The sequence below is a fragment of the Sabethes cyaneus genome, chromosome 3, assembly GCF_943734655.1.
Source record: "Sabethes cyaneus chromosome 3, idSabCyanKW18_F2, whole genome shotgun sequence".
Classification (NCBI taxonomy): Eukaryota; Metazoa; Arthropoda; class Insecta; order Diptera; family Culicidae; genus Sabethes; species Sabethes cyaneus.
In genome coordinates, this window is record NC_071355.1 from 87,815,696 (window position 1) to 87,828,248 (window position 12,553).

The window sequence follows — 12,553 nt, forward strand, 5'->3', positions numbered from 1 at the left end:
TGACATTATAATAACACGATGTTGCGATGAAGTTTCATGTTACTAGATATAGACTAATATATTTGTGACAGCCAGTATAAGTATTGGATAACCTGAATCTAACGTATTAATAACATGAAGTTGCTTATTTGTTGCGTGTTTCAATACTGTAACCGGTGAAGTTTTTTGCAATTTAAACAAGACTAAATAGCAACATGGAAGATGTTGCAAGTGTTGCTTGGGTATCGACACTCATTAAATGGTAACATCCAGTGCTATCATAACGTTTACATGCTGCTCAAATCCGGTAATATTCGACTACAGCTTGGATGGAAAAACCATCAAACGAGTGAGCAGGATGAAGGACTTAGGAGTCAATCTAGACGTAGGATTGACTTTCAACGTTCACGTGAATACGCTGGTTTCCGAGTGTCCTGCACTATTTGCTGTAGTAAGACGATTCACAACAGAACTGGATGACCCGTATACAATCAAATCTATATATATGAGCCTGGTACGATCAAAATTAGAATTCGCAAGTGTGGTGTGGAGGCCAGTGTATGCAACATACATGAACAAATTGGAAACGGTACAGAAAAAATTCGTTAAATTTGCCGTGAGAAATTTGGGATGGAGAGGAAACCTTCCGGAATATAAAGATTTGTGCTGTCTGCTGGATATGGATACTCTGGAAAATAGGTACCAGATTGCGGACGTTAGCTTTTTTCTCAATTTGCAGAGAGGACGATACGACAGCGATTATTTGAAATCCAGGATAACTGCTAACCAGAGTACAGTAGTTCTGAGGATACCAAGGCCATTCACTCTAGACCACCGTCGAGCTAACGCGGAGTCTTTCCACAGGCATGGAAACACGCTTCTATTAAACCAATTCATAAATGCGGCAGTACGAACAACGTTCAAAATTACAGAGGTATCTCAATTCTAAACAGCATCTCAAAAGTTTTTGAGACGATTGTGCACCATTCGTTATACTCAGCTGTCCGCCATGTAATAACTGACTATCAACATGGATTTGTAAGGAACCGATCAACCGTCTCAAACCTGATGAGTTTTGTAACCAATATGTTAAAACGCATAGAGAAACGTCAACAGATAGATGCAATATATTGCGGTTATTTACATAAATTTTCATCCTGTTGCGGCGGTAGTCCGCATCGTCAATCACCGCAACGAGAACAAGGAAAGGTGGCCAAATATTTTTTGGTTTATATGTGCAATTGTTACTGATGCTTTAGCAACTAAAACTACAATAAAAAACTTCTTTTAGCCTCTTACATTCAAGAGTCTGTTTTATATAAATCATAAGGATAAAAATTAGTGTGAACAGTAACAAAATTTAAGAAGTACGGAATGGTGATGCAAATATCTAAACAATAGAAATTGATCTATTTGTATGGACAAAAGCACAACCTTCAATATTTGGCGAGCTCAGCATTGGGCGATAATGTATCGATATAACTGGTATCGACATTTGTGGACGAAATCTCGATAGAGATTTTTTCGAAATATAGTTAATTTCGGCATGCATTTAAATAAATACAACAGCTCTGTAAATGTTAACATGTTATACGAAGTGTTATAAAATAAATGTAAAATGCAGATCGTCACGTGATGCGAGAAATTTTGCTGATTATGCTTTCAACTGAGTATACGTATCGATATGTGAAAAATATCGATATTCAATTAACGAAAATTCGTCAGCTTCGCTCAATACAGAATTATTTTGACAGCTTGCTATGAACTTTCCGAGAATGAAAAGATTTCTTGCAAAGCACAATATGTAGACTTCTCCAAGGCATTCGACAAGGTATCGCATTTATTAGCAATTAAAAAGTTGAAGCGCATTGGCTTACCGGAATGGATAACCAACTGGCTGTTATCTTATTTAATCGGTCGCACTGCTTTCGTGAACATGAATGGAACTAAGTCGTACTGTTTTGATATACCCTCTGGAGTACCACAAGGCAGTATTCTGGGCCCATTGATTTTTGTACTTTTCATTAACGATATCAGTGATGGCCTAGAGTCCGAAAAGTTACTATATGCCGATGATCTTAAAATTTTCCGTACTGTCATCGCGGCACTTTACAACGTGATGTGAATAGCCAAGGGTACGTCGCTGAGAACATTCCGTTCAATTCATTCATAGAAATTTTGTTCAGTCTGTGCATTACTGTGCCGCTGAGGTGCTGATCGTGTGAAACCTGCCAAACTCGCGCCCAGCCAGACTGTTTTGATCGTTTTGACAATAACAAACATTGGCAGGGCTGCCAATTATTAACATTTCAAAATTTAAATGTCAAAAAGGTGGCTCACAGTGTGCCATGAACTGTGAAATGAGTGTACCGCAATTGTAATCAATGAGGTAAGCTGTTCCTTGAATTGAGCCTGCAACAATGTTCTAAGCGACTTACCCTTGTGAATAGCCTTTTACACTGGTGCCTCATAAACAGATTGGAGGTAAATGCATCAAAATGTTCCATCATAACTTTCTCCCGCCTTCGCAACCCTCAACATTTCGAATATCTAATGAACGCACGCGAAATGAAACGTTGTAGCTCTGTCAAAGATCTGGGAGTCATGCTTGACTGCAAGCTAAAGTTCGACGAACACATTAGCATAATATCGTCAAAAGCGCATGCTGTACTCGGCTTCATTCGACGAACCGCTTCGGATTTGAATGATATCGACGCTTTAAAAACGCTTTACTGCACCTTAGTTCAAAGTATTTTAGAATACGCAGCACCGGTGCGGGCACCGTATCACACAGGGAAAATTAATAAAATTGAAAGCGTACAACGTTGTTTTATACGTTTTGCCCCTATACGCCTTCCGGCTTACGAAAATCGTTGTCAGTTGATAAAACTTAGTACGCTTGCCCAAAGAAGACGAACGTCACAGAGATTGCTTGTTAACGATCTGTTAATGGGAATTATCGATAACAGTTATCTCTTAGAAGAAACAAATCTGCACGTGCCTCGTTGAATTCTGCGGAATCGAACGTTTCTCTGGACTCCAGCTCATCGAACCCAATATGGCCAGAAAAATCCTCTACATTATTGCTGTAAATTATTTAACGAGGTAAATCATGTGTTCGATTTTAATGTAAGCAAAACTGGATTTAAAAGTTTGATTGAAAATGTAAATTAGTTTTAAGATACAATTAGTCTGTACTGCCTTGTGCCGAAGCCTGTAGAACAATAAATAGAAATAGAACAAAACCCCCCAAATGCCAAATTTGGTTCCATTTGCTTTAGTAGTTCTCTAGTTATGAGGATATTTGTATTTTATTTGTATGGGAGTTCCCCCCACTATTGAATGCGGAGGGATCATAATTCCCCTCCTAAAGAGGGGAGGAGTTTCAATTCATTATAGAAAAAATTCTTGCCTCCAAAAACACCTACATGCTAAATTTTGTTCCATTTGCTTGATTAGCTCTCGAGTTATGCAGAAATTTGTGTTTCATTTGTATGGGAGCTCCCACTCCTCCGTTTGAGAAAAAATGGAAATCGTAGTCATTCAGTGCATCCTGAAGTGGTCAATACATCATCAATTGGTGCATCGCACGAAATAGCTGGTCCTTCCAACGTTCAAGTGTTGCGTGAGGTGACCGCTCCGGCGCACGTAGAGGCCAGCGTATCGCCTAACGTAACAGGTGAGTCCTATAGAGACCGAAAAGATGTAATGTAGGGTACGGGATCAGTCATCAGACATTAGTTGCTTCGGTTATTGCTTGAACGTTACTGTTTATTACGTTTATACAGGGATACCTCGATATAAGACAACCTCGTTATTAAACAACCTCGATATAAGACAATTCGATATACGACAATTTTTCCCTCGATATAAGACAAATTACTTTGACATAGTTGGTAACGACACCAGAGCTATATAGCTATAAAATTATAATTTTCCATTCCAAAAGCGGCACCATATAGATGTTGAATATTTCAAAATAATCCTAACAATTGTAAAAAACTAATAGCTCAAACAATTATAAATACAGGGATACCTCGATATAAGACAGCCTCGATAGAAGACAATTCGATATAAGACAATTTTTGTCTTATATCGAAACAAATCTCTTTGACATAGCTAGTAACGATACCAGAGCTAATTTTCCATTGTGAAATCGGCGCCATGAAGATGTCCATTATTTCAAAATAACCCCAAAAATAGTAAAAAACTAATAGTTCAAACAATAATAAATAGTTCAAAAATCGTAAACACATAACACAGAGCAAAACTGGCGACTGCTAATGCAATTTTTTTTTGAAAAAACCATGTTTCGATATAAGACAACTTTTTGAAAAAAAAATTGTCTTATATCGAGGTATCCATGTACGTATTTCTCTGTTACTTAATGACTATAATCATAACAGGTCCATCTTGCGATGGAATATGAGATAATTAAAAGCTATTGTAATTATTTTGAAATCCTTAGAGTTGCAGCCACGTAGCCAGGGGGGACTCTGGGGGCCTTGCCCCCCCCGGAATATATTGGCTTACCTTTTTAAAAATAATTTCAATACAGAATAAGAATACACCAAACCACAGAGAACAGACATCCATTCAGGAACAAATTTTTCGGGAATTCTTGGATAAAATTTCAAATTAAAATCACCTAATATGCTAGCGTCACCACCACTATAGTTTTCCAACTAAATGATTCTTTTGATTTGCACACTGACAACCTTTGGCTTCTCTGGCGCTAGTATATATGGACTGTAAGCGTTATGCTAGCGCCACAAGCTAGCTGTTGTGAGTTTAGTGTAGAATTTTATGCGTCTTTAGCGACATCATCACTGTAGTTTCCCAGCTAATTTGATATAAGTTTTATCCAAGTGGGGACCTTTCGCTTGGATGTCTGTTCTCTGTGACCAAACTAAAACTGTAGCATAAGTATATTTTTGATGAGTGCGCCTTTGAATAACAATATAACCGACATCGTTTTCTATCTCTCATAGTCTGTGAAAATTCTCTACTATGTAGCTCTCTGTTACTCGGAACATTCTGCATAGACAAAGGCGACGAAATAAAGACATAGAATGGAGTCTTGGTACCTGGAACTGCAAATCACTAAATTGCGTTGGTGGCGACAAGCTGCTCAATCAGTTAGAGCCCCGAAAGTTTAGCATCGTGGCACTGCAGGAGATCTGTCGCAAAGGCGAGAAGGTGTGGAGGATTCGTGGCGGCAAAGCCCAATTTTTCCAAAGCGGAAGAGTGACTAACGAGCTGGGAACAGGCTCCGTAGTGTTGGGCAAAATGCAGGATCGCGTAATGGACTAGAAAGCGATCTACGAGAGGATGTGTTGAGGATAAAAGATCGTTTCTTTAACTACACCATCATAAACGTAGATTGTCCACACGAAGGTAGATCCGACGACGAGAAGGGAGCGTTCTATGTGCAGCTGGAGGAAACGTACATTACAACAGCTGCTCACGACAGGACATGAAGATCGTCATCGGGGATATGAACGTCCAGGTCGGCAGGGAAGCAATGTATAAGTAGACCGGTGATCGGGCCCTTCTCATTTAAACATTAAACAACCCGCCAGTTGCCGAAAACTATGCGTGCGTACTGGAAAAAGCTCTGCCTTCTTCTGTGGAGCTAGATGCTTCAACCCTCAAAAACGGATGCAGTATGATACACTCGGCCATCAACTAGGCCGCAACCTCAGTGCTAGAAGTGGAAACTTCGAGTGCATAAATAAGTGGTTTGACGGGGAATGCCAACAAGCTATAGAGAGGAAAAAAGAGCTTGGAAAAAATATCTAAGCATATCCACGAGAGAGAATTTGGCCAAGTAACGACGAGCGCGGAATAAGTTGACCATGATCCTGAGGAGGAAAAGGCGCCAGTGGGAGGACAGAGATCGTGAGGAGCTGGAACAACTGTTTCGGGCTTATAGCATGCACCAGTTTTACGAGAAAGTGAACCAAACTCGTGAGGGCTACGCATCTAAACCTGACATGTGTAGGGACGAGAAAGGGGATCTAATCACAAATGAGTGCGAGGTGGTCGACAGGTGGAAGCAGTTTCGATGAGCACCGATATAGCAATAGGAGAAGTAACAGAAGTTGACCTCGAAGTGCCTACAAACGACAACAGCGTGCCGGCTCGCGATCTCGAAGAGATCCGGCGAGAAATTCGTTTGCTAACGAATAGGACTACCGGTCTGATTAGCGCTTTATACATCGTCAGCTTTGTGCGGCGTATACTCCTTGATCAGCGGAGCGTCTTGCGGATGTGAGAGTACCAGAAGCTATGCAGTCTTTAAAAATCCTATAAAACATTCTTCTCAACAGCAAACTAATTAGCCGAAATCATATTGTATGCAAACTTTTGAAAACCATTAGAAAGTTACTCGTGTTACATGAATACTTAGTTAAATAAATAATTTAATTAATTCGAAAAAAAAAAAATTCTGTAATATAAGCATCTTAAACAAATAGTTTTCTGCTTAATAACTTGGCCTCCTTCCAGAGGCGAGTGAACCTCTTAGGTTTAAAACTTCTCTAATACAAAAATGGGTTGTCCCCCCCAAATAAAAATCCTGGCTACATCACTGTAGAGTTGTTTTATATGTTTAAATCAGCAATCTTTCATTATGGTTAAATCTTTGTAGGGATGTTACCATACAGCTTCTATGTTATGTGGTGATCAAAGTCAAATAAGTTTTAGATATATAATTTTCATGCATGTCTCCATTGCCGGAGGGGTAGAATAATTATTCAAATTCACCACCAGAGACAACCAGAGACAATGTGATTCCTGCCCTTCAACCCTTTAAACAAACCAGTATAAATATTCGGACAAGCGACATCAACTCGATGAAATCAGAAATCAGAAAAGATCAGATGTAAGAAAAAGAATGTCATTTAAGATTATACCATACATTACTTTAATTCAGTGTCTAAATAAAAAAAATTAATAATCAGCATTATGTCTGATTTCGACCCAAGTCGACTTCATGCTGTTCAAAAAAAATGGTGAATGTTGTTTTCCTTTTCATCCGGATAAACTGAATCCCACAACTGCGCCCTTTTGCACCGAATTTTTCAGAAATTTGAAGCAAACGAAGTTTCCAATCACATTACTTGGCAGCCATATTTGAAATTTTAAACTGGTCAAAGTTTGACAATGAGATTCCCCTTTTGATGAATGCATATATAGTGTAAATACATTATCTGAACATGTGTGATGTTTACCACGCGCACTGCAGCGACACTGGCATAGATCATTACACGGGAGCTCCTAACCACACTTTTCTGACAGCACTTGGTGGTTTGTTTACATGGTGTTAAATTTTGAATTGAGTTTTCTATCTTTCCGGCAGATGATAAAAATTTATAGTTTTTATTTAAGAGAAAGTGCCGTACATGCATTTTACAAAAACTGATGCAGTAATCCTTCACGAAATTTCAAATCGAAATTGCTGGATGTGACAAAAAACATGTAAACAAACCACCAAGTGGTGTCATTTGACGGAAAAATGACGTCATCGCAAAATGATCTATTCTATATACACCCAATTCTTTTTTTACACGGGGGATGCGTCCCGTGTAAAAAAACCGTGCAAAAATAAACCGTGTTATTTGGAGAAACCGTGTAAAAAAATCGTGTTATTTTTCGAGAAACCGTGCAAAAAAAGTCGTGCAAAAAAAATTCCGCGTACTAGAATCCGTGTAAAAAAAGAATTGGGTGTACAACTGTTGTTGGTGAAATTTTAGAAAAACCGTGTTATTTCGAGAAACCGTGCAAAAAAAATCCGTGTAAAAAAAATCCGTGCAAAAAAAGAATTGGGTGTATATTGATTATTGTACCTGGCAGCAATTTTACAAGTCCTACGCAAATTCGTTTTTTAATAATAATTATCATGTATTTAGTAAATACGTTGAAAATATGCTTGTCAAGCAAGGAGGGGTGCAGTGGGGAGGCAATAACGAAAAACTGATGGTTCAAATTGCTAAATTGCAAACATGTATGGTAAACGCAGAAAATAACCACGCTAATCATTTTCGCGTGGGACTATTAATAGGTGGAAACTCCGCAATATATACTATTGGACCTCAGCAAAAACATAAACGCTAATAGCCCGATAAAAAATCCCCCCTACTTTTCCCCCGATTTAGTCGGCTTGGACCCGATTTGGACCCGACGAATCGGCCGATTGTTGCAACGACGCTTATGGGAGTTTAACAGGGCGATCTACCGATTCGTCGGTATGTTTAATCGATCGACAAAAACCGACTAAATTGGCTGTTTAGTCGGGTGACGAAATAAAGGTGTCTGATGGAACCAAACGAAATAGGTTGATCAATCGGGAGATAAAATTTGTCAATATACCGACGAAATAGGTGGATTAATTGGTGTATGTAGTTAACTTGCCTACCAAAGCCGATCAAATCGGTGGAGGAATCAGATGACGAAATACGTAAATCATACGAAATAGGTGGATTAATCGATGGAGAAAATTTTGTAACCTACGGAACCATACGAAATAGGTCGATTATTTGGGACATAAAATTTATCAATACAGACAAAATAAGTGGATCAATTCGAGCATTATATTGAAGTCTATAAAACCAAACCTAGTTCTAATAAAAATGCTCCTAATAATGCCCTGAAAGTGGCCCTCTTCAACAACTCCTCCTGCCTCAGGAACAGAGATGCCCACTGTGCGGTATCGCTCGACCAGTTTAAAAGCGACTTTCGACTTCTGAGAATTGGCGACCAGCGGCCCAAGACCGAGTTGAACGAAGAAGACTGCTTGAAATAGCACGAGCGACGTCGGCGCGATGACAACCTGTAACGATCAGAAGGTAATTAATTGGAATCGAAAAAAGCTGTTCATTGAAGAAATTTCTCTCTTCTGCGGAACATACACGAACACTTATATTGACTCCTATAGTTTAATTTCACTAACCTGCTCATCCTTCATGAAGCCAATCGATCAATTTCCTCCGCAGAACCAATCCGTTCCCATCGTGACAAAGGAGATGAACTTGTCGCAGGACCTTTTCGATTCCATGCCTCATTGACGGCGACGCAGATCCGGACGGAGTTCCTTTAAGGAAGATATAAACCGAGTCAAGAGCAGCTTGTTACTGGACCTAACCTCTATCTCCGTTGTGTGGCTCCACAATCCGATAGGAAAAAATAGTCGCACGATAATTTTCAGTGCGAAATTCCAACTAAAATAGCGATAATAAGTTACAAATTCAATGCAGCTGTCTTTTTATGTAAAGGATACTTACCTAGCTATTCAAATAAAGAACAAGTGAATTAGAAGTAAACTGGCCTTGTTCAAAAATCAATCAGACTTAGCTGTCAAAACATCATTCTGTACAGAGTAAACCGATCATCATCTGATTTAATCGTTACCCGACGGTAACAGATTAAATATACCAATGCGTCGGGTGACGGAGACAAGCACCCAACGCGATCCGACGAAGTCGGTTGATTAATAGGTTGATTTCTTCGGCATCCTATTTCGTCGATAGATGCGTAAAACAGCATCTGTCAAAATTTTCTATTGGGAGGCAACGTGGATATAGCAGATAGAGATGTCATTGGCTTGGTTTTTAGACAAGCGGCGATCAAAAACTGGCAGCTCTGGTTTTCAAACCTTTTTCTTTGTTTACAGCTTTATTGTTTACGCACTCAGTTTTTGGTTGACAATGAATGACTTGACACTTGACTAAGTAACTTCAAAGTGGAAGGTTGAGAAGGTTAGATTGGATTTTGGATATTTTTATTGGTATTTATTAAAAATAATATTTAAATCGAAACAGTTTTGCACTTCAAAGGGTTTGCTACATCCAAGAAAATGCCGTTTGTTTATTTGGGAGTCCATTTACCGTTTAAATCGTACCGAAAAATTAAATTGGATAATTTTGAAATCGACAGCAAAACAGAACAGCTCCGATTGGAAGCTAGCAAAGCAATTAATGATCTACCAGCTGAGGATTTCGGTTTGTTCCAGATATCTATAATTAAATGTAATTACTGAATAGTTATTTACAGATTTTATTTATTGTGGTGATATACTCAGCGATGGTGATGTGCTCAAAGATAAAGGCGTACAAAATGGGTCAGTGATTCAGTTGATTCAGAAAAAAAGAGAATGTTCTTCAATACCGGAGGTACACAATTTTACCGAAGCGGATGTGCAAGAAGCTCTCGGGATTTGGAAAACAGTGGATTCGTCAAATTTTCAAAAAGTTCGCCATCCAGAATTTATGAAAAATGTACTTGATGCTAATCCTGATATACGGAAAGATTTGTGGGCATTATCAATTTTGAAAGACCCGATACTATTGTCTTCAATGCAGCAACCAGAAACAATTCGTCGTGTTGCGGAAAAACATCATATACTCGTCGAAGCCTCGCGTTCGATTGTACAGCTTCTTAACTCAAAAATGATATCGAAATCTGCAACTTTTTCACCTACAATCGAAAGCGCATTAGATGATGCTCTATCCGATTCATCGTCTAGCGACGACAATACTTCTCCAACTACATCTACTGGCGCTCGTTCAGCACGGCGCATCACTGCTGACCAATTGGCTTCTGCATTGGCTTTCGCTGGGACCTCCTATAATTCGCTTTCAAGTATCTCCCAACGAGACGCTGATAATCGAGAAAGTACGGATCGCACGAATCAACCATCTACATCCGGTAGTAATAACACCTCGAACCGTATAACACCGTCGATGTTTATGAACGCACTATCCGAGGTTATCCAGTCGCAACGGCGAACAAATGAACCAGCAGAACCGATGGATACGTCGCCATCTTCGGTAGTGTCTTCTGGAGTGGTTCCTCCCACAGTAGATAACGACATGGGGTCGCAGACTCAGTCACAGCATTCAACAATGGAAGCTAGTCTCAATCAGTATCGCGCTGAACTGGAGCAAATGAGAGAGATGGGTCTCACTGATACTGAAACGAATATCCAAGCGTTGATCGTTTGCAATGGAAATGTGGAAGCAGCAGTCAATCTTGTCTTCAGTGGAATGACAAATTGAGCTGAACGAGAATACATATATTGAACAAAAAACTAACATTTGTACGACGAGTGAACTATATAGGTGTGCACTAAATAAAACTATTTTAATCCATCTAGTGGTTCAATCTAGTTATTTACCAAGATTTCCCAAGTTTTGTCTTTTTCGTATTGCTAGCTGGCTCCATGTTTTATTTGGCAATACGTTCTGGTGCTTTATTAGTTATCCAGCTCTTTTTTCTAAATGCGCCAATAATCGCAAGCAGTACTCTAATCGGTGCACCGTTACTATGGGATCAGAAAGCTAGACGTCGTTGCGACGTCCACCGATGAGAGAATCGAATTTTGATGCGACCTACAATGGGAGAAAAGGGTTTTCGTCGAACAACTGAAATCCCGAGTCTTGGAGGTGCCGTCTGGCGGAACTGTCAAAGAGCAATGGACCGGCGTCATGAACGTCTTCATCCCGACCAATGACGAAACCCTCGACAAGCCTGCGGGTGGAGGGAGTGGATTTCGTATGAAACTTGGAGTAAGATCGACGAGCGGAGTGAGGTGGAAGTCGGCATTGAGCAAGCGCGAATTAAAGCGGCTAAGCCATCTGGTCGTCTTATGCCGAATTGGAAAGAGGTTGTCAAACGAGCTTGTAGGGGGCAACAGAAATCCTGGATTAACTCTAGAGATGCCAATACCGAGGGGGTATTTCGAAAACCGGTTTTTCGGTATTGATAAATTCAATACCGGTAAAACCGGTAAAAACCGGTAAAAGCCAATACTAGAAAAATAAATTAAAAAATTGTAAAATTTGTAGAAAATGTTTTCATTAATCAATGGTACTCAATTATTTGGAACAGCTAATTGACTAGCTCTCTTAAAAAGTAATAGGTATGGAAAAAGTGTTTATCGTGTCAACTATAAAACGAGACAGGCTTTACTGGGAAACTGCATACAATTTGAGTAATACCAAAATATATGGTCTTGTGGTCCAAATTGACAGCTTATTTTCCTACTAATTTTATTAAAGCCCTGTTCTTGCGGAAACATCTGTGATACGTGGTGCCGGGTAATTGAAATATTTACAGGTTTTTCGAATTATTTTGAGTGACATAGAGCATTAGTGAATTTTGAGACACGCATTTTAAGGCGGAGAATAAATAATTGATCAGGAACTGAACATGGTCGGAAAAAACTGCATTACATAGCTCGTTTCACGCGGCTCGCAGTATGAATGGTTCTTACAAGTCAGTCTACGCTCACAGCGATGCAATCTTTGATAGTGGTTTCAGAAAACAGTCATACTGTCTATCCGTTGAGGATTGCCAACAACGAGTCAATAACCGAACTCCTCTTCCGTGATATGCTATAGCATTTTTTAAAGCAATCCGTAATTTTTCACTGAAGATTTTATGAAGAGCTACAATGTGTATTGCACATTTTTACTGTTGCGCAATATTCTTAATTGTATTCTTAATTCTTAAAGTCACTATCTTTAGATTTAGATAAATATTTTCCGTTTGTTAAAATTATATAATTGAGCTG

General features: G+C 39.2%; 1 protein-coding gene and 1 long non-coding RNA gene across 2 annotated transcripts; one reads left to right on the top strand and one right to left on the bottom strand.

The window, feature by feature from the left end:
- Window positions 1–8,668: 8,668 nt before the first annotated feature.
- On the bottom strand, window positions 8,669–9,421 carry LOC128743872 (uncharacterized). Its single transcript, XR_008412327.1, has 3 exons — window positions 9,264–9,421; window positions 8,933–9,200; window positions 8,669–8,812 (listed from the first exon to the last, which is right to left on the bottom strand). It is a non-coding gene; the product is annotated as an uncharacterized LOC128743872 (long non-coding RNA).
- Window positions 9,422–9,692: 271 nt separating this feature from the next.
- Window positions 9,693–11,101, top strand: LOC128743092 (ubiquitin-like protein 7). The gene is made up of 3 exons (XM_053839612.1): window positions 9,693–9,737; window positions 9,801–9,980; window positions 10,033–11,101. Exons 2-3 carry the CDS (start codon window positions 9,836–9,838, stop codon window positions 11,034–11,036), a joined length of 1,149 nt encoding a protein of 382 aa, XP_053695587.1. The 5' UTR covers window positions 9,693–9,737; window positions 9,801–9,835; the 3' UTR covers window positions 11,037–11,101.
- The last annotated feature ends 1,452 nt before the right edge of the window (window positions 11,102–12,553 follow it).